The sequence below is a fragment of the Anabrus simplex genome, chromosome 4, assembly GCF_040414725.1.
Source record: "Anabrus simplex isolate iqAnaSimp1 chromosome 4, ASM4041472v1, whole genome shotgun sequence".
In the NCBI taxonomy this organism is placed as follows: Eukaryota; Metazoa; Arthropoda; class Insecta; order Orthoptera; family Tettigoniidae; genus Anabrus; species Anabrus simplex.
Genome location: NC_090268.1, coordinates 92910582 through 92934211, shown reverse-complemented (window position 1 = coordinate 92934211; position 23630 = coordinate 92910582). Strand labels below are relative to the sequence as shown.

At 36.8% G+C, this 23630-nt stretch overlaps 1 protein-coding gene and 1 long non-coding RNA gene across 2 annotated transcripts in view; one reads left to right on the top strand and one right to left on the bottom strand.

Annotated features, from left to right (window-relative positions):
- The window catches only part of LOC136872439 (uncharacterized), a 113035-nt gene that overhangs the window by 71975 nt on the left and 17430 nt on the right, over nucleotides 1–23630 (bottom strand). The window lies entirely within an intron of this gene.
- LOC136872438 (uncharacterized) lies at nucleotides 768–22390 on the top strand. Its single transcript, XM_068227176.1, has 5 exons — nucleotides 768–861; nucleotides 6053–6188; nucleotides 6329–6478; nucleotides 12336–12457; nucleotides 22356–22390. Exons 2-5 carry the CDS (start codon nucleotides 6069–6071, stop codon nucleotides 22360–22362), a joined length of 399 nt encoding a protein of 132 aa, XP_068083277.1. The 5' UTR covers nucleotides 768–861; nucleotides 6053–6068; the 3' UTR covers nucleotides 22363–22390.

The following is a 23630-nucleotide window of genomic DNA, read 5'->3' as shown; positions in this document are numbered from 1 at the left end:
AGCACCCAGGGCCTCCAGGTAACAGGCAGGCTTGCTACCCCTAGACCATAGGGCCAGCATTTCTTGCATGTTACGGTACTTACTAAAATCATGACAAATCAGCTACATTATCTAAAGAAGAAAGTTAGGATATACAGTATTTTAGAGTCACAAAAACAGGACAGCCCCTATTAATTGGGATGTATGGTCATTGTAGGTAAGGATCAAATTAGAGATGAACACATCGATTGAAGTTGTACAAATGAATTTACTTAGATGATGGAGCCTATTCATGTGAACTGATGAGGACAGGTAATAGACTTTGCTGAAACAGGTAGGAGTTAAAGAAGGAGAACGAGGAGGTACCGGTAATGAGAGTGCATATTGAATAATCTCAAGGTGACAGGCATGTTTGCAGATGAGACCACAGTGCTCACTGAAGCAATAGTTTGGTCACAGAGCGTTGCAGAGTGAACAAGACATGTCAATCTACAACAAAGTGTATTTATTGTTTTTCTCCTTTTCTTACTACTGAGATCTTGATAAAAGATCACCTCTCTTTACTTACCAGAACACTGAGATCTTCAGTCACAACTAAATTTATTGTACCCAAACATTCACTGTTACTCGAACGTGTAGCAAAAATGTTCAATGAAGATATGTTAAAATAACTGTTCCCTAACATTCATTTAAACATGCTGTCACACTGCTTGGTGAAGGAATATGAATAATTCAAGATGTCATTGTTAGAAATTTCCTCATCACTCAGCTGTCATCTCAACTAACGGAGAAGGAATATATACACAGGTCATAAGAAAGCATGTACCTTTCAGCAGTATCAGCTAAACAGTGGGAGCAATTGATACAATTATTTTAAAACAGGTATAAAAAATAGGCTAGTTTCTTACAGAAATAATAGTTAAGCTTTAAATCATTGAAGTGGTTAGTTCTCTGTTATAAACAAACATTCCCATACAAATTTTATACAGAATATACATACCAGTTCCATGTGTAACTTCATTTACCATTAATTGAAAAATTTTCTTGTATGACTTGTCATGAAATTTGGCATAGTAGCCCATGTAAAAAACAAAAGTAAAGGCATTAAATTTATCAATACTACTGTAGAATAATGTATGCTGGTGAATTTAACCTATTATGCCTCCTAAAATAGGTTGCTTTAGATTAATAGCTGTTAAATAAACATACTGTTTTAGGAAAATATAAATGAGCATTTAACAGAGTTTTGTAAGAGTACTGAATGTAATAGAATCCAGAACAATACTCTTAATGAGACTAGGTTATTTTTTACAGTTTTATTATGTTGGTTGGTTTGAACAAAGAACAATTATCACACAATTATAATGCATCTTAGGTAGATTTGAGTGATATTTTCTTTCTTTTATGTATATTTTATCAACATATACTTACATGGCATCCACCATTTTCCTACACATGTGCCTGTTTTCTGTTATTACTATTTTTTTTTTACTGGATATTATGCCAAGTTTCATGACAACAGTTCAAGTGGTACAAGAAAAAACTGACCATTATGATGCATATGGCATCATGCATTTTAAAAATGTTCATATAGGCCTGTGATATCTTAAATGTGTGAATAAAGGTAAGAGAACAAACTGGTAATAAAAATCATTAAAATCATTCATAGCACTGGTGTTCTTAATTATAGGTATGGTACTAGCTTTGGTTGGGTTTCAATTAGCCGGTGATGGCACCCAGCAGTTTTTTTAGTTTTCAAGTATTTCAGCTTCATAATATGTAGGTATGTATAACAGAATCAATATAAGCAAAGAAGTAAAGCATGATGTTGTATCCACCAAACAAGGTGGCGTGTCCTTTGGGTCAAGTAGCTGCGAGTTTGCATTCGGGAATAGTGGGTTCGAATCCCACTCTTCAAAAGAGCATTCTTCAAAAGTTTCAGTGTGCCAATTTCATAATAATAACCTTTAAAATATTACTATCACAACCTGACATCTTGGAATTAACATTACATTGGTTCTTTATTATTATTATTATTATTATTATTATTATTATTATTATTATTATTATTATTATTATTATTATTATTATTATTATTATTATTATTATTATTATTATTATTATTATTATTATTATTATTATTATTATTATTATTATTATTATTATTATTATTATTATTATTATTATTATTATTATTATTATTATTATTATTATTATTATTATTATTATTATTATTATTATTATTATTATTATTATTATTATTATTATTATTATTATTATTATTATTATTATTATTATTATTATTATTATTATTATTATTATTATTATTATTATTATTATTATTATTATTATTATTATTATTATTATTATTATTATTATTATTATTATTATTATTATTATTATTATTATTATTATTATTATTATTATTATTATTATTATTATTATTATTATTATTATTATTATTATTATTATTATTATTATTATTATTATTATTATTATTATTATTATTATTATTATTATTATTATTATTATTATTATTATTATTATTATTATTATTATTATTATTATTATTATTATTATTATTATTATTATTATTATTATTATTATTATTATTATTATTATTATTATTATTATTATTATTATTATTATTATTATTATTATTATTATTATTATTATTATTATTATTATTATTATTATTATTATTATTATTATTATTATTATTATTATTATTATTATTATTATTATTATTATTATTATTATTATTATTATTATTATTATTATTATTTACAAGTGGCTTTATGTTGCACCGACACAGACAGGTCTTATGGCAATGATGGGATTAGAAAGGGCTAGGAGTGAGAAGGAAGTGGCTGTGGCCTTAATTAAGGTACAGACCCAGCAATTGCCTGGTGTGAAAATGGGAAATCATGGAGAACCATCTTCAGGACTGCTGACAGTGGGTTTCAAACCCACAATCTCCCTAATGCAAGCTGACAGCTATGTGAGCCAAACCACACACCCACTCACTCAGTCTGAAGTAGAGAGTCCTGGGAGTTATCCCCTTTTATTCACCTCCTATGACAGACAAGAGATACCAGGAAAGAAACAAGTACAGTAGTTCAACGTCTTCATTTTCAAAGAAATAAGCATAATATATAGCCTAATTAATGAATGGAAGAACTTTGAAAATTATTTAGCATATAAATTTTATTAGAAATCAGTTGAATAGGCTGTGTGTAATAAACAGTTGAAGCAACTCTCGGAATAACATTATAAGGTGCAAATTTTTCATCTGATACCCATACATATGGCAAAATAACCCTGATGGACCTTGGCTTACAAAATGACCACTGGTCAGTCTGAAGACCTGCAGATTATGAGATGATGCAAAGTCAGCACGACGGATCTTCTTGGTTGTAATTCTTGGCATTCTAGGCAGGGATTGCTGTCTCATGTTCAGATAGCTCCTCAATTGTACTCACACAGGCTGAGTGGATCTTGAACCAGTCCTCAGATTCAGGTAAAAATCTCTGACCTGGCCAGGACTTCTGTGGTAAGTGGCAGACCCACTACATCTAGACTGCGGGGCCAGCCTTCATCTAACAGATTTCATGTAACTGCATTGCATGTAATATTTTTTTGGTTTATATCAGCTAATGTGTTCAATAAATGAAACACTTTCAAAAGTTTGCTACACCGTAACAACTAATAATACTTCTGATGACAGAAGCTTGACAAATTTTCTTGTCACTGTTTACTCGGAAAGACATTACTGAAGGCAAACTTAGGATAATAAATACTGTAATTACGAAGTATAGCTGTATCCAACTATACAACAATTTGGAGAATGGACAAATAATATTGAATCAAAGTGATACATTTCTTTTATATTTGGACTAAAATGTTCTTGCTTGGTATTTTTATATTTTCTCCTGACAAAAACAGTCATGATAGGACATAAAACTGAACAAGAATACATCTGAAGACAAGAAGCTTATGTCACCATCTGTTTAATATATTTAACCCACTAGATTCATTTTTACCTTTCTAAATTTAAAGGGTAAAATTATGCTTTACGCAGATGACACAAATGTATTCTACACTGGTGACAAAGTGGACTCGGTGATCAATAATATGCAAGAAGACATCATCTCAATAAACAAGTGGCTCAGTATCAATAAATTAACTATAAACGTCAATAAAACTAAATATATGATTATAACTAAGCCGACTATAAAAAATTAATCATTCAAAGATATATATTAACAACACGGAAATAGGTGAGGTCGATCACTTTTAATATCTGGGTCTAATAATAGATAAACCTTTAAGCTAGTAAAATTATGCCCTTATCTATGTGCACTGCTTTTAGATCATTACACAAAATTAAACTAAACAGTGTCGTGCACGATAGTAACTACACCCTGAATTCAGACATTCATAATTATAACACACGACAAACAGGTGACATAGCTCTCTTTCAAATACACTCATATAAGTATGGCAACTGTAGCTTTAAGTTCTCAGCCATACAATCATATGATCATCTTCCAAGAGATTTAAAGTCAGTTTCCAGTCTGTCATCTTTCAAAATTAAATTAAAGAAAGTGCTATGGAATCAGTACCTAAGTAAGTAGATGACTTTCTTGATAAGACTTTGTGTAATGGTAACGTAAAGGAAATATTTAGAGTAACGTTCATTATAACAAATTTATATATTTATTTGCAGCCAATGTATATGTATCATATTAATTTTAGATGCTAAACAAATTGTATTGTACAATTCCTGTATAAGAGCCTTTGGCTCATTGGAATTAATTAATAAAGTAATATAATATATCTCATAAATGCTCCTGTCAACAAGTCTTGATACCCAGCCCTTGATAAAGTTAGCTTGTTGTTAAGTTTGATGAAGAATGCACTGTAATGATGCAAACTTTGATCTTGGTTTTTCTTTTTGTGTGTTTATGCCTATCTTGTCTCTTATATTTAAAATACCATATTAATAAAGAGAAACAAGCTTTATCAAGCATAAGTAAGGACAAGTGTGAGCATATTGGAATATATACCAGTACAAATAGGTTTGTACCAGGGGTCATGTGAACCATGTTATGCATAAAGGAACCAAGTGCCATCATGGTGGGACTCAGATATTGAAGCTCTAAGTTAAGTTTCTTTCATCATCATCATCATCTGGAGCAGTTTCCAACCACAGGCTGGGTCTGCTTGGAACGTAAGCCTCTCTATTGTTTTCTGTCCATCCACCACTTCTCTTCTATCACTATCGTCCAGTTCCCTCCTCTTGTCTCTATGCTCTTCTTTACACCTTTCAGCTATTTGTCCCTTGGTCTTCCCCTAGGCCTCCTTCTCTTCAACTCCATTTCTAACATCTTTAGGTTCTTCCATATTGTCTTAGTTCCTAAAGTTTCTTTAAGACATACTCTGTATTGGCTAAGGTGGAACCGTTTAATTGTATATTTTCACCTGGTGCAGGTCTTTCTACTTAACACCCATAGGCCACCTGTGCATCTGAGCATGAGATGATGATGATGATGGTAAGGTAGGAGGAGAGTGAAACCCAGTGTCGGCACATAGCCTACTCCTGTCGAATAGCACCAAGGGGTCTGTTTACGGCTTACCGGTAATGTCCCCCCTCTGATGGACAAATCACCATTGACAGTGTCATATGCCCTCACTCCACACGAACACTGTGGATGTTTTGAATTGAATCCAGGCTTTTGACATGCAATCTAGTGATAAGAAATTCATTACCTACAAATCATATACCATAACCTCTCCTACCCTGCTGGCCAATATTCTGATGGTAAACATTTTTCTACCAATGGGGATCGAACCGGCTAGCCATGGTCTCTGTCTCTCATATTCTCTCTAAATATTTCCTTTCATTCTCAATCCATTCCATAAAACTTTAAATCCTAAATTACTGTTTAATATAAAGGAATATCCTTTTTGATTGCTTATTTTGTAACAACATAAAATAAACATTTCAGCTTATGACTGTCTCAGAAAGTCACATGGGATTTATTGTTTATATAATAATTTAATATTTCAGGTAAAAAGTTATCATCATGTTCTTCATGATTATTACACTTCTAGCAATAGCACTTCTCCAGCCTATTACTGCAACATTTAGTGATTTTGAAGGGAGTGTTATACCTGTTCAAAAGGATACATTAAGTTGGTCACAGGTAATTAAAAAAATATTTCTTAGAAGAACTATTATGGTTTTAGTTTTAGTTATTTTATTCACAAATTATACTATTGAATACTATGTAATGTTGTGACAACATCTTTTAATCAAACATACAGTTTTTTTTCTTTCTCACAGATAGGAGCAATCAAGACTGTCTTTTTACTTCTTGTATTAATGTGGCTGAACGGAGTCCTTCCTATGAAGATAGAAATTCCACTTCACCATTTAGTTAGAAGGCACAGCAATGACTGGCCACAAAATTTATTATCTGAAGTATTAATACAGGTAAGAATTTGTATTATCATGTAGCCTAATTAAAATATTATTCATTAACAAGTAAAGATGAAATTACACCACTTTCCTTTATAATATAATTCTTACAAAAAGTGATATGCACTACTGTCTGGAAAATAACTCTTAAATTTTCATTCAGAAGCATCATTAATAGTCTCTGTGGCTGAAATGGCAGCCTCTCACCACTGGTTCCGAGGTTGAAATCCTGGTCACTCCATGTCCGATTTGTGTTGGGCAAAGTGGAGGGGGGATAGGTTTTCTCCGGGTACTCTGGTTTTCCCTGTCATCTTTCATTCCAGCAACACTCTCCAATGTAATTTAATTTCATCTGTTAGGCATTAATCATTTCTCCAGAGAAGTGCGGCTGGCTTCATCAGCCAACACAATTCCTATCCTCGCCGCTAGATTGGGGCTTCATTCCATTCCTCACCTGGTTGAATGACTGGAAACAGGCTGACGATTTTCAAGCATCATTAATGATGAGTGTCCTTTGTACTGATGTGTGCTAGCAATGACTGTTATAAAGAAAAGTGAACCTACACAGATCAAAGACGTTTTGCATCACCTCTGTGTGTCACTTCATTGTGTTGCTTGCTCGTTTGACCTGTCTTTTACAGACTGGAAAGATGGCTCTTAGGATGTTTGTGAACATATTCACAACAGTACGTATCCCAAACCACAGGCAGAACCTCATGATCAAATGGGAGGCAATATTTCAATTCAAGTTTTAGTACTAGTGTGGAAGCATTATAGATGTGTTTCACGCAGTGTAGTGAATGTCTAGGATGGCTATGACAGCATTCAATGACTGTTACCTTCGAATTTCAGCTTGGAGGAATCCTGAACGCAATCCCACCATACTGAATAATGATCTTTGGGCAGCCACAGGTCACCATGTTTCAACTCAAACTGTAAGAGACAGGTTGCATGAGGCACAACTTCACTCTTGATGTCCATGGTGAGGCCCACCTCAGAAACCTAGACATCATGGGGCACGGTACAGATGGGTCCAACATTAGGCCAAACGGTCTCTTCAGAATTGGGATAAAGGTCTTTTCACAGATGAGTGCTGCACCAGCCTTGTTCTTGATGGTCATCGGCAACATGATTGGAGGCAATCTGGTCAGCATCCATGTCTCAGACACACTGTCCAGTACATGCGGGAAGGTGGTGGTTCCCTGATGTTTTGGAGTGTAAGGGGGCATCATACACCACTCCTTGTCATGCAGGGCAATGTCATGGCTGTATGATACAGAAACAACAGTATTTTGGAGGAGAATTAGTCTTAATGGACGATAATGCATGCATCCATTGTGTGGTTGTCATTGATGACTTCCTCTGTGATCATGATATTGCTCGTCTAGAGTAGCAGCCATGTTACCCGCACATGAACCCTATTGATCATGTCTGGGATAAATTAAAGAAGACTGTTTATGGATGTTGTGACCCACCAACCACTCTGCAAAATGTACGCTGAATCACCGCTGAGTAGTGGGATAGTTTGAACCAACATTATCTTAATGAACTAGTGAACAGTATGCCAAGATGAATTAAGGCATGCATCAATACAAGGGGAAGTGTTACCTGTGTTATCAGCCTGAGAACCATGCCATGCCGAGAATCAGCATCAAACACAAACACACTGTTGGTTTCAGCCAGTATCACCATAGCAAACTTTCTATGGCACTGTAACCTTTGTTACTGCAGGTTAATACATCACAGTAATAATTAAAGAAGAAAATTTTAAACTTGAAATAAACCTTAGAACCAATCCATTGCAACACAAAATATTACCAAACAGGTTAGGAAACATGACAACTATGGAACGGATGTGGGAAAGCAGCATGAAACCTGAGGGGTAACAGAACATAGTATTTTGCAATGAAAGAAAATAGAGAGGGCAATTGCCCTTGGATACAACATTTTATTTTAAAGAAAAAGCATTTTCAAAACTCAAGAAAATTTTAAACAGAACTCTCACAACATAATCAAAATGAAACAAAAATATTGACATACCTTGAGACATGCACAATGCACCAAAAGAAATTTTCATAGTTACAAGTTGTTTGGCACTAAATTCAAACATGTCGAAAGCCTATTCTAACGACACACATCGATTAACCTGAGGGCTAGTCCCTTCTACATAAAACAAGATAATTAATGAAAATTTTCCCAAAGTAAGAGGTGAAAGGAACACTTGCATCATCACAGAAACACTTCAGTAAATGACAAATGAAATCAATTACATTAGAGTGGGTTAACAGAACTACTGGGCAGCAAATCCAAAGGATAAAATTAATATTAGTACAGAAAAGGTTAAGAAAAGGGTTTTGCCTCCAAACAAAGCTGAGAAGCTAAGTCATTTAGACAAAATTAGTGGTGAACATGATATTTGAGGGCAAACTCCTGCATTATGAAAAAAAAAAAAATGTGTACATTTAAATTCAAATTAAATTAAAACAGAAAATGAAAAAAAGAACAGTGTTTACCCTGAGATATCCAAGGGTCCCAAACGCACGCTAAGATGGTCAGATGATCAAAGACACAGACGCCACCTTGCTCTTCCCAAAGAAGCAGGACAAGATAGAGAAACAGGAAACGGTGAAACTACCAAAGAAAACCAATCAGAATGCAGAATTCACCTCGAATTTTGGATTCACCAATTACTTTTATTTTCTCCAATCAAAAGTCTCTTCTTTCTTGCTGATGACTCAGTGTTAAATGTTCTAGAAAATTGTGTATTAAGTAACAGGAAATGCAGTTCCCAAGCTGGGCATTATAGTCTAGTGTGTTACAAAATAATTTGACCCGAAAGAAAATGTTGAAATCCACAGATTAAATGATAATTTTTGCTACAAATAGATAAGAGTTCTAAAAACAGTCAGTTTAAAAGGTTCTGGATAAGTCCAGGTTTATGAGATCAAAGCAGCTCTTCCAAGTCCAAAATTTCAACCCAAACAGAATAAATCTTATATATACGTATATAAAAATTATTAAAAAAACAACAATAAAATAAGAAATTTCTAATCAATTCCCACTGCTGTCTTTCTGTGGTCACAGCGTGATCCTGTCAGCTCGGAGGTCTGTGTTCAAGCCTCTCCCCTGGTGAAGTTTTATTCTTTGCCTGATGCTCTCATGCTGGTCTTAAGCCGCGTACAGATTTAGCAACACCGCCTCACAAAGCCAATTTGAATTCGCCCGCCGAGTGATCTGGTTGGTTAACTTCAGCAGTTGATACAATGACAGCAGTGCGAGATATTGAATTATTTCTTTCAAATTATTTATCAGCATGACCAACCCTCTAACACTCATATACCCCTTTCACGTTGTTTACGACTACCTTGTATACCAAGGTGGAAAGAATCATGTGAGAAACTCTACGAAGACTTCAAACAAAATGGTGAAAGTATAGCTGATGAACTCCTTCATCAATTAGATAAAGAAAATGGACAGAGGCTTTACACACTCCAGCAGAAAGGCTTGGAGTCTTTTGAAGAAATTAGGAGGGGCCTCCTACACTTCACAAACTAATTCTGGAGTAACAATTAACTAGGTTGCCAGTTGCATTGTTAACATGTCAAAAGTGATATCTGATAAATATCACATAACATCAATAAAAAGAGGAATTATCCCAAATCAAAAGACATGACCTGTAATAAGAAGGTAAATTGTTGCACAGGTCTATGGAAGTATTCTTAATATACATGAGAAAATGGTGGCTGAATGGTTCATTTCAAAATTTCAACCGAGAGATTCATCTTAGGAGATGTGGAACACCCTGGATGATCTTTTGCAGTGACTGACCTTATAAAGGTGCATATTAAGACTAAACCAAATTGAACAATGCAGGAAAGAGCAGAGTCTATGGAAACTCCCAAAAGTGATGTTCATAGACATAAAAAGCTAGCAATTATATTGTGATCTTAACACTATCAAAAGAGAAAGAGGGTGACTACTTCCCTTCAACTCAGTCCATTTTCATAAAAATGAAATTTGTATATTTGCTAGAAAGATGAAGTAAAACCTCAAGAAAGTGCCTAGTTTTTCCAGGACAAATCAGTACTTTTAAAACAAATAGTATTTACTTCATTTTGTTTGAGGAAATTGCTTTCTTACTCATGGACAACTCAGTGCTTTTAAAGAAAAATAGTACCAGAGGCTCTGTTTCTTCTGCTTCTTTTGTTCTTTTCTAAAGCAATTTTCAAACATTACTTTGATACCAAAGTTAGGTATATTATATTGATTCCATCAGGTACCAGGTGTATGCGTAAGTCTTTTCCGGTTTCACTAAGAGATGGCAGCAGCGAACAGTACGCAGTGTATGAATTTGACACATATCAGTTTGTTCATCTGACATTAACCTACCAACACGTAAGGTGAGTCCGCCAAACACTAGCGTCTGTGTTGTATCGTTCAGTGATCATGTCGACATTTGTGCCTGAAAAAGAACATTTGCAGCACGCATTGCTTTTCTCATTTAATCAAAAGTGAAAGGCTGTGGAAAGTCATTGTTTGCTGGTAAAAACATATGGTGAAAATGCTCCATCGATTAGAACATGTGAGACATGGTTTTGACAATTTAAACGTGGTGATTTCAATGTGAAAGATAGTGCGCGCTCTGGACTCAAACTCAACAGCAATTGGCACAAACATTAAATGTGTCACAAGAAACAATCAGCAGACGTTTACAAGCAATGGGGAAGATCTTTTTTTTTTTTGCTTTACGTCGCACTGACACAGATAGGTCTTATGGCGACGATGGGATAGGAAAAAGCCAGGAAGCGGCCGTGGCCTTAATTAAGGTAAAGCCCCAGCATTTGCCTTGTGTGCAAATGAGAAACCACGGAAAACCATCTTCAGGGCTGCCAACAGTGGAGCTCGAAACCACTACCTACCGGATGCAAGCTCACAGCTGCGTGCCCCTAACCCCATGGCCAACTTGCCCTAAGAGAAGATCAATAAACTCGGTAAATGTGTCCCACATGATTTGAATGAACAGCAAATGAAAAATCACTTGTGAAATGCTGCTTCGACACCATGAAAGAAAATAATTTCTGTACCGAATTGTGATGGGTGATGAAGAGTGGGTTTATTTTGAAAACTCAAAGTGGAGAAAATCATGGCTGTCACCTGGCAAAGCCAGTCCTTCAACACTAAGGCCAGATCGCTTCAGCAAGAAGACCATGCTTTGTATCTGGTGGGACCAGAGCGTTACTGTGTATTATGAACACGAAACCATTAATGCACAATGCTGTCACCAACAAATGATTAATTTAAATCACGCATTGTTCAGAACTGGAATGGGCCAGAAGACATGGCAAGGTGATTTTGTTACACAACACTGCGCCATCTCACACTGCAAACCCATTGAAGGACACCTTGAAATCGCTAGGATGGAACATCCTTCCTCACCCACCATACTCTCCCAACCTGGCGCCATCCGACTATCACCTCATCACATCAATGGAGCATGTGCTCACAGAGCAGCACTTCAGCAATTTTGAGGAAGTTGGAAAATGGCTTGATGAATGCTTTGTCACAAAAGACAAGCAATTTTTCTGGCATGGTATTCATACTTTACCTGAAAGACGAGCAAAGTGTGCAGAAGGCGATGGCCAATTTTGTGAATAAACAAAAAATGAATTTCCCTTGAAAATTACGTGTTTTATTTACCACAAAATCCGGCAGAAACTTATCCATACACTTGGTATATAATTAACTTGATACTCTCAAGTCTCCTGTTCATTTCTCTTCTACATTCCTTTCACTGTATGTTCACATCCAATATTTATTAAGGTAGGCTATCAACATAAAATATTTTTTAATATGTTACTTTCTGGAGTTACAGATTGAAGCCTATGAAGAATGTCTCAAAGTACTTCAGAGAAAAGTACCAAGAATTATACCAAATAGGAAGAAAGCACACAACAAACGTTTCCATAATGAAGGCAGAACACAGGTAATTAACAGGTAACAGATAATTACCCTTTTTATGCTCGATGATGCCAGAATATAAATATTATATGCCAGAAAACTGAATCTTAATGAGGCTCATTCTAGTTCAAGTTTCATTATGACCGTGAACTACAAATTGCACGTATTGTTAAATCAATTCTGTTCCTGAAGATGTGTTTCCTCCTGGGTCAAAAATATCCATGTCACTGCTCTTTCTTCCTGGTGACAGGCATTTTTATCTCCAGCCTCCATCACCGGTAGTTAGTTAGTGTTGCTTCAAGTGGCAACGAAGATTGATTGGGAAAAGAGACAGGCATGTATTAGAAGTCCAATTGATGAAGTATTTTCAGAAGAGCAATTGAAAGAGAATATTGGTGATGTTGCACACATGAGCAGACACTGGCTGCTTACAATATTTTATGCCAGGCTAAACATTGCTGGCATAAACTCCCTTGTTATCTATCAATCAGAGAACCCTGAGAAAGTAATCAGAGGAGCATTTCTGAAACAATTGGCTGGGGAAATGATACTTGATCACATGAAATGCCAAGCAGTTATGAACAGCCTTCCTTGTTTGGTCGAAAAAGAAACTTCCTTGCCTGGAACACCACCAGAAAATCCCAAAAATATATTGTCCCTCTAGTATGGATGGGGAAACAAAAACTGAGTGTTACACATGTAAAATTATAATCTTTAAACAACACATGACTGCTATATGCTGTCAATGTGCAGAGCATACTATTGGAAATGATGACTGGCACAGTGAACTTTGGACAACCATACCTGCTCCCAGGATCAATATTGTGTTTTAAATTACTGAAGTGTTTCTTCTGTTCATATTCCTTATAAATATAGTGATGTTTCGATGAAATATTGGCATTTACTGTCTGAACAAACTCTTTAATTTGTACTTAATGTATGTCCATTTTTGTACCTGTAAAGTGTTAATGTTTTTTTAATGCATGAAGGAGTTAATATATCATCAAAAGCAACATATTCTGACTGCAGATAGATTACTGAATAAAGTACAACTGTGGTTTTTCAAGTAAAAGCATTCAAAATTTAGGGAGAAAGAAAATTAAACATAAGTACAAAAGACCTAGCACCAGTCCTTGTGTTACAGACTTTTACGTAAGCCTTCACAGGAGGGTACATTGATATCGACAGACACCTATGCTAGGTTCTTGTCCATAACCAGGTACATAAGTATAGAAATATTCAATCAATTGTTGTAACAACATCAAAGTACTATAAATAGGTCATGTTCAACACATACAGCAATTCTCCTAGTGGATCATCCAGCCTATTGAAAGCCAAATATGAACTCTCTCAAATAAGTCTCATCTCTGTAACACCAAAAATGAGTCTTAAAGCACATTCTCATTAGGTATTCAATACTAGTTCCAAATTTGGTATGAAAATTTCAGACAAGCAACAAGTTTTAAGTGACTGTTTCTTCTTCTTCTTCTTTCATGACCACATAGGATCACTTCAGTCAGTCCGTTGTTCAGGTCTCTATGAAGGGATTGTTCGGGCATTGAGGTCCTCCCAGTACTTCTTCAGACGCTCTGATCTTCGTGTCCTTTCCTCAGTTGAAAACCTGTGTTGTTGGTTTGTTTTGTGTAAGGGTAAAGCGGAGATTGATGATGATGCTTGTTGTTTTAAGGGGCCTAACATCGAAGGTCATCGGCCCCTAATGGTACGAAATGAAAGAACAAAAATTGCAAAGACATCCACTGACCAAAATAAAAGTAAAATATGGCATGAAGAATGAATGCATGGACAGGAACTCAACAAAACACAAAACAAACAAACAAAAGCCAGTGGATCGGACTCAATACAGATTGAAAATAACATTATTACCGACCAAGGAACCACTTATAAAGCACAATATGCTTGGTGTCTAAAGGGGGTGCAAAATCCACGTCTAAGGCCCCACAGAATGGTACATGTCGCGAGTAAAATAGAACCATGGTATGTGTCATGTTGGGGTATTAATCAGAAGTAGCGAAGACTCACGGTGTTCCACAAAAGATGGTACTACTCACAAGTATTGCAATACGTACAAGTAACGCAGACCTATGGTGTGTCTCACACAATGGCCCAACTCAGAGTCAACGCAAACCGAGAAGGTTCCCCACCTAGGTGTACTAAACACGGGCGCCGGTATTCCCGTGGTGTTCCTCACATAGTGGGTACTAATCACAGGCAACGCAGACCCACGGTGCTGCTCATATAGTGGTACAACTCACAGGCTACGCCCAGACCCGTGGTGTTACACACACGGGTACTGGAATCCACCAGGCCAGGCTTTTACTGCTACTAATCACAAACTGATTTCGTACCGAATTTAGTGGTACTACTCGCAAGTACAGGCAACCTATGGTGTTCCCCGCGTGATGGTACGATTCAAAATTAGTTTCATGGTTCTAATTCAGTCAGCCCTTGGTCGCCCCTTTTAGTCGCCTCTTACGACAGGCAGGGGATACCGCGGGTGTATTCTACATGTGCGTCCCCCACCCGCAGGGGGTAGTGTGTTTGGTCCGCGAGAGGTATTTTATTTCCCTCAAGTCCGCCGGCAAGCCGGTTAGGACCCCCCTATCCGCCACCTGGGACGCGCCACGTGGGAGTATCACCTCTCCCCCTGCTACGCCTGCGTAGCAGGTTCGTGGAAAGCGGAGATTTGTATTCTTGAGTTTTGTATTCAATTTTATCTTATTTGTGGTGTCTTCTGTTGTAAGGCCTATTTCCTTCAGATCCTCTCTTACTTCTCTGATCCATTTACATCCTGTTGTGGTATTTTTTGAGATGAGATTGTGTTGTACTAGTTGTTTCAGAAGTCTCGAATCCTGCATCCTCATGATATGTCTAAAGAATCCCAGTCTCCTCTTACGTATAGTATCTGTAATGGGTTCTAGCTCTTTGTACACGACTTTGTTAGGTATTGACCGCCAGTGTCCATCTTTCTGGTATTTTTTGTTCATGCAGGTTCTTCCAATCCTCCTTTCAATTTTCTGAAGACTGTCAGTCTTTGATTGTTTATTCAGGTAAAAGAATGTTTCTGCTGCATATGGAGCTTCCGGTTTTATAACTGTGTTGTAGTGTTTTATTTTTGTATTTATTGATAGACATTTCTTTTTGTAGATAACCCATGTTAATTTCTATGCTTTAGCTAATCTATTTGTTCTTATTTGGATTGAGCTTTTTTCATTTAGGTTATGTGTTATTACTTCACCAAGATATTTAAATTGAGTTACTATTTTGATTTAATTACCATTTATGGTAACTTCTTTTAGCTGTGTTGGTTTTTGGGGTATAATTTCTGTTTATTTAAATTATATTTTGAGGCCAATTTTATTTGCAATGTTTTGAAGTTCTGATACCTGGGTTTTTGCTTCTTTTATGTCCACTGCTAGTAATGCTAAATCATCAGCAAAACCCAGGCAATTTGTTTTGATTTTTTGGCCAATCTTTATTTTGGGGGGACATTTCCTAAACCATTCCCTCATTACCATTTCTAGAGCACAGTTAAATAATAGTGGTGAGAGCCCATCTCCCTGCCATAGTCCAGTTTTAATTTCAAATGTCTCTGATGTTTCACCCCTAAACTTCACTTTTGATTTGGTGTTGGTGAGAGTCAATTTTATCATGTTTATTAATCTGGGGTGTAGTCCAAGGTATCTTAAAATTTTGAACAGAGATTCTCTATGGATGCAATCATAAGCTTTCTTGAAATCTACAAATGTTATCATCATATCTCTGTTTCTTCTCCTGTTATAGTCCATTATCAACTTAAGACTCATGATCTGATCAGGACAGCTCCTCCAGGGTCTGAAACCTCCTTGATATTCTCCTAGTTCTTTCTCAAGTTGTAAACTTATCCTATTAAGGATGATTATTGAAAATATTTTGTATGTTATGTCTAGCAGCAAGATTCCCCTGTAGTTATTAGGGTCAGTTTTGTCTCCTTTTTTGTGCAGTGGATGAATGAGGGCTGTTGTCCAGTGTTCTGGTACCAGTATATATATTGAAACAGGAACGCCCGTACTTCAATTGTTTGGAGAGCATGGATGACGTCAAGGCGTGTACGGCCCATGCTTAGAGAGTATGAGAGAAGAGTAGTGCAATACATTTATGATTAATGGGAAACTTGCTGTTTATTCAAGAGATAAGAAAAGGAATTATATCACCTTTTACAGATGTATTGTGAGATTGCCCTTGAAGGTGCGGAGGAGACATTGTTCTGCGGCGTCGGTGTTGGCCTTCGTCGCCGGTGTCGGCGTCGTTCCGCGTCGTTGGTGTTTTCTCAGCACTGGACGTTGACGACAACTCGAACCTGAGGCAGATCGTGCAGCGTGAAACAGTTGTTAAGGAGCGGAGAAGTGAAGAACTCCCGCACAGAATGCCAAGGGGATCTGGTGCAACATTTTTCTACCGCACCGCGATTTTGAATTGTTTCCCCAGTAATAGTGTTGGACGCACTTTCGAAGATGAAATCAAAGTCACAGTAGACACTATCGTACTTGAAATAAACAATGAAAGCGATCTGGAACCTTCCGAGATGCAATGATTAAACACTTCGCTCAATCTCAAAAAAATAAATTCCTTGGATACAGTCTTTGCACTGTATACATAAGTACAGCACGCACATTCTCGTTGAAAAAAATTAGAGCTTCAACGAAAATATAAAGAAATAGTTTATGACAGTACAAGTCCTGTTACATCGTAATTTTTCAGAGACAAGGTCATCACTGAGGCACAATTTTTGACAGTTTCATGAGTGGATTTGACATAGTCTTCGAATGAAGTGCAGGTTGGCACAGTTTATGCTAGGAAATATTAACACTTTTCACACGGAACAATAGACACAGTCTTTGAGGGAGAAAAAAAAGTAGGCACTGTTCTTTATAAAATAATGTAACACTATTCGTAAAAGAACTGCTCAGTCGCTAGGACACAATTTTACGAGGTAGCTTAACATGGTAGAGGAAACAACTACAGCACAGTTTCAAACGTACAGTCTCTTTAAATTCACAGTCCACAAACGAAATACAAATGCACAGCTCTACAGACTGATAGAAACGAAATTAAGCTTTCGTTCACGCGCAAAGTCCAAGTCCATGGAGAAGGCTTTCAACACTAACACTTTCAAACGCAAGTACCCATCCGGACAGAGTGACGAACCGTATAGCAATGTGCTTGCTTGCATACACACACTGAGTGACACATGCACTCACCACATACTGCACACTGCTTTACTCAAGGCTAGCGACTGCCTTTTATTGCCGAAGGTCGGACGGCGTGGCCCTGTCTTGAAAAATTTATATCTCGGCCATCCTTCCGTCGATTTACGTGAAATTTCGGTTAGCAGCATTTATTGTTCAGGCCTACAAGGTGACGTCCTCGAAATTATTATATTACATTCCGTTCGTGATGAAATGTCATGGAACAGGAGAGAACTTTCGGTGTGACGTCACTTGGCCTTGGCTGGCACTCTGGAGCAGCGCGAGCTTGCATGTTGTCTCCCACAATACCTGCGCGTTGGGCGCTCGTTTTGAATGCATACAGCCGGGTGTTAGTGAGTTCCTCTCAAGAAATGTATGAACGTGAATGCTCGCAGGGCATTCCCGTTTCAATATATATATATATATATATATATATATACATACATACCGGTAGTTCTTCTTTAATCCAGATAGAGACAAGTTGTTGATGGAGGGCAACTTTTGCTGATGTTCCTGCATATTTCCAGATTTCTGCAAAGGTCTGATCTTCTCCTGGTGCTTTGCAGTTTTTTTATTTATTCAGAGCTTGGTAGACTTCCTTTATTGTGGGGGGATTGATGTTCCCTGGTGGTGTTTTTATCGGAGTGTTGGTGTCCAAATGAAGGAGTTCTGTAGGTTCCTCACAATTTAAAATCTTGTTGAAATATTTAGCCAGAATTTCTGCATTGTCTTTATTGTTATGAGCCAGCTTACCATCTTCATCCTTCATCAGTAGGGTTGGGGGTTCATATTTTTGTAGTAGTCCCTTGATTGAGTTTTATTGAATTGTTCTTCAGTTAACTTCAGTGTGTCCTTATGATGTTGTCTTTTTATTCTCCTTAAGACTTGGGTAGTTGCTTTTCTCTGTTTTACTAGATTTTGATAGGATATTTCTGTTTTTTGGGACTGATGCAATAGCCATGCCTGATGTCTTTTCTCCACTGTTTCATCACATTCACTGTTCCACCATTGGTGTTTTTTACGTGGTTTAATTGGAGCCAGGTCTTCTGAAATTTGTTTAAGGTTGTGTACTAAGTCTTCAAGTTTATCTGTGATTTTTTTTTTCCAGTCGCTTTCTGGTAATTTTTGTTGTTGATTAGCTGGGTAGGATCTATTTTTCTTTTAGTTTTAAGGGCTTGCTTTTGTTGTCTCCTCTGGGGAGTGAGTTTAATTTTAATTTTAACTATGTAGTGATCTGAACCTGTGTCTATTCCTTGGAGGACTTTGATGTTATAGATCTCTTTGTGGTGGTATTTGTCCATGCAGATGTGATCCAGTTGCCATTCTCCTTTAGTGTAGTCAGGGTGTTTCCATGTTTTGAGTTTTTGAGGTTTCCTCTTAAAACATGTAGATTTTGAAATTAAATTATGGTTTCTACACAGGTCAACTAGTCTCTCTCCATTGTTATTTGTTTTCTTGTGTGCTGGCCATTTTCCGATGATGTCACGGTATTTTCTTTCTCTGCCTAGTTGAACGTTGAAGTCACCTATTAATAATTTTACATGGTGTTTGGGAATGTTATCTATGGTCTGGTCCAATAGGTCCCAAAATTCTCCTGTTTCCTCCTGGTCTTTTGAGGAGTTGTTTTTATCATTAGTGGGAGCATGGGCATTTATTATGTGTAGATTTTATTAGATGCCTTTAAGGTGAGCGTTGAGAGTCGTGGAGACTGTGATTTGAATTCTTGAACTGAGTTTATTATTTTAAGGCTGACCAAAAATCCTGTTCCAAATTGTGGGATATTCTTCATCACTCTCTTTCCAGGTATACCTTTATAAAGTCTGTACCCTTGAGATTCCAAGGCCCTGGTCAGTGTTTCTAATTTCCTGTAATCCCATGATAAGAATTTTGTGTTGGTCCATTATGTCAGTGATCACTTTTAGTTTACCGGTTTGCATGAGTGAGTTTATATTGTGTGTAGAGAAGTATGTTATCTGCTTTGGTTTGATTCTTGATTTTGTCTCGTTCGTGTATGTGGTACTGGGGTATTTCCGTGCCTCCAACTTCATGGTATCTTTCAGGTGGCAGCCCACCGTATCCGAAAGCTACCTTCTCTGAACTCTTGGTTCAGCCGGTGGAGTATTCCTTAAAAGACCTTCCATGGTTGACTGTCAAGGTGTCATCTGTGTGGGACTAAGTCCCGAATTACAACTCTGGATGTGATCCAGTGAGGTGATAATGAGGCCGCTCCTCTGGAGTTCAGACGCCTTGTGCAGCCGCCCCTAACCTGGAGAACAGATGCTGCATAATGGATTCCAGTGGCATTTCCTCCACTGCGGGGACCATCACCCCACCCAAAGGGGCTCATTCGCCCGAAGCCGTTGGCCTCCTTAGGGAGTCAGGTTATTTCCCACCTCCCAACACTCGGTGTTGGCAGTTTTACAGCTGGGTGCCAGACCAGCAAACCCTCCTCCTTTCTCATTCCGGACTTGGGACCGGACAATGGCGGATAAGTGACTGTTTATATAGAAAATTAAAAGTTTCAGTTTAACAGTTCCACCTTTTCAATACAAAATTTTTGCAATGTGGTTTATATTATAAATGAAACATTTATTTGGTACTAGTTTCAACCTAAGATCAAGGTCATCATCAGCCAATAACACAAATTGCATAACATATCAAAAGGTCCATAAACAATGTACATATGGAATCCGAACCACTGGGACATGGTTTTTCATTTTAAAAACCCTATTTGCATTGGTCAGCATTTGAACCGCAGCCACCTTGGGTGAGAAGCCAGATGTCTCCAAGGCAATATTTAATAAACTGGGGTACATCATCTGTGGTAATTCTTCATTAACTTCAGATGTTTGCCTTACATACAGTCCTTCATAAGGTCCTTTGAATCAGTCCTATATGTTTAATAGTAATCTAGCTAGCAGGCAAGATTGTAGATTTACATAATTATTAATATCATAGGCACAAGACCTCCAGTTCTGTGTGGAATTTGAACCACAGGGACATGACCTTTCATTTCCAAAATTTCAAAACCACAGCCGCGTGTCGAGAAGCCATGACAATGTCACTCAGATAGCACATGCTAGTGCCAGAGATGTTTTCTTTAAATGCTATCATTATGCTTGTTTGAAATTAGTGAACAGTTGGTGAACATCAGGAGCTAGCCAGCTGATTCCAAACCCAGCAGTTTTCAGTGGTTCTCAAGGACTAGTACATGGTGATAGGGAGGGTATCTAGTCTTGAACCCCCAACCACCAAGTGAGTTGGCAGTGCGGTTAGGGTCATGCAGCTGTGAGCTTGCATTTGGGAGGTAGAGGGTTCAAAACCCACTGTCAGCAGCCCTGAAAATGGTTTTCTGTTGTTTACCATTTTCACACTAGGCAAATGCTGGGGCTATACCTTAATTAAGGCCATGGTCACTTCCCTCCCACTCCTAGCCCTTTCCTATCCCATCACTGCCATGAGACCCATCTGTGTCGGTGCAACATAAAGCAAAATTGTAAGGAAAAAAAAACCCAGCCAAGACATGAATTGAACCTAGATGTTCTGCTCACCGCATAGAAAAATGGGAAGATGGCAGTGGAAAATAAAAGAAGAAATAAAGAAATAAAGAAAGAAAAAAGAAACAGAACAATTGGTGAAAATTGATATTGACTTTGATGAAAATCTGATCTATAATGGATCTACTAGCACTAAAGTCAAATTAATAAACTGATAAGTATGCTTTCATATACTTTATATATATTTTAAACTTCCTGCCTGAATTTTTGCACAAATACTACACATTTTTATTAGTTTTTTTGTTAGGTCATCAACCCAAAGACTGGTTGGATCTTCAAATTGTACTGTTTTAGAACTTTCTTTTTGTCGCACCAACACAAATAGGTCTTATTGTGATGATGGGATAGGAAAGGCCTAGGAGTGGGAAGGAAGTGACTGTGGCTTTAATTAAGGTGCAGCCCCAGCTTTTGACTGATGTGAAAATGGGAAACCACGAAAAACCATCTTCAGGACTGCCGACAGTAAGGTTTGAACTCACTATCTTCTAAATGCAAGCTGATAGCTTCATGATGCAAGCTGCACAGTTACTTGCTTGGTCAAATGGTACCACCAAAGGTTATGCAGTTATAACAAAACCACAAAAATCGATGGCATTGCGAAAATGAGGCATACTAGGCAGGATGAGGAGTGAGGCAGTTTGCCATTGCTTTCCTCAGTGGGCCAGAAAGTGCTATTGTAGCATGACCAACCCTATGAGTAGCATCTTTCATAACACTCGGACACACTAATAGTGCTCCGCACTACTCATCACTACCCATACCCCAGCAGCTTCCATATTGTCACAGACATGGATGAGACTGGAACTTCAAAGCTACATTTTGCTCTGACCTGTGCCAAGAGACAGATGCAAAAGTAATGCATCCATCAATAAATGGCAACAGTAGAGATTCTCTATAATTACCTTAAGTTCAAACCCAGTGGAGGTATCTAGATGTTTTAAGGGCAGTAAAATGTCCATCTGACACTCCTAAATTGAGCCCGGATTCTCTGCTGTTTTAAAATTCATTGATCTTGATAGCTTGTTGTCCAGAACCAATAATAACTTCAATCAAGAACAGATTTATAATGTATATTAATTAAAACTAAATTTTAGTGTCATTAATTTAATTATGTTTTATTTGTTATTACAGGGTTTGACAAATACCCACAAGTGGACCAAGTTATACAGAAGAAGAAAATAATAAATTGAAAATGTTATACTTCATCAAGAGTAATTAAAATCATGCTGATGCAGCTCATTACAAAGTTTAAAATAATAAAAGTAAATGAAAAATGTTTTCGTATTATTTCATTGTTTTCTAGAAGCTTAAGATTTTTGTGTGTGTATGTGAGTGTGTTCATATATTAACTTTGCTATGTCCAATAGTTGTCCAAACAACTTCTTCTGAAGCCATCTCCTCACAGGAGGTTGGCAATCATTAAAGAGTAACTTTCTCCTCTTGTATGTTTCCCATATCAGAGTTGCCATACCGGGGTTGTTGAACCACCGTTGGAGACTCCGCATCTAGAATAATCTTCCCTGCCTATATCCATGCTTTTCCTACTATCTTGACATTGTATAGTTTAGACGGGCAACTGATCCCCAGCCGACAGCAAAGAAAAGGCATATGTTCGACTCCTGGCCCCTCGCTTGCCCAGCAGGGGTGATTATGACAATAGTGGGCTTTAAAATAGAAGTTCTTATTCCCCAACAGAAATCCTCATAGCTCTGTTGCCAATGTACCTCTTATTACAATAGACATCAGTCTCTTTTTTCAGCTCAGATAATTAGCACATGCTTTGTTCCCTGTTTGAAAGTCTTGTAATATTTGATTCATTAATTAATAATTGTGAAGTGTATTACTTTTCACTTAGCTTCATGCAATAATGTGGAGGCTGCAAATTGTGACAACCATACTCTTGACAGCTCTCACTTGCCTTTTAACCCATTCCAGTCTGGGCCTTGATATCCCTAACAAACGTTCTGGACTGGGCATTTTTAATGATATTTAAAACATTATATCTCTGTACCTGTAGGAGATATTTGCATTATTCTTTTTTCTTTGTGCTTGTTTGAGCATCCAGTTTCAAAAAACGCTGTTTGTATTATGTCAACTATCACTTGAGATATCAAAATTGTTTATAAATTATACCATGTTTTGCGAATGGAAAAAAGGTCTGACGGATAAATAAGCAATGCTGTTATATTTACCCTATTTTGCTAATATAAAACGTGCATTGCAATTAAAAAACAACAACAATAATGAGTATGATATAAGAATAATCATTTTTCAATAATAATAGTAATAAGTACAATAATGAAAATGGGAGCTCTTATGAAATTGTATTTTAATTGATAATTCTTTTCAAAAGTTACTCAAATGTAAAAATATTGTTCCATTTACCACAACAGACTTCTGAAAAAG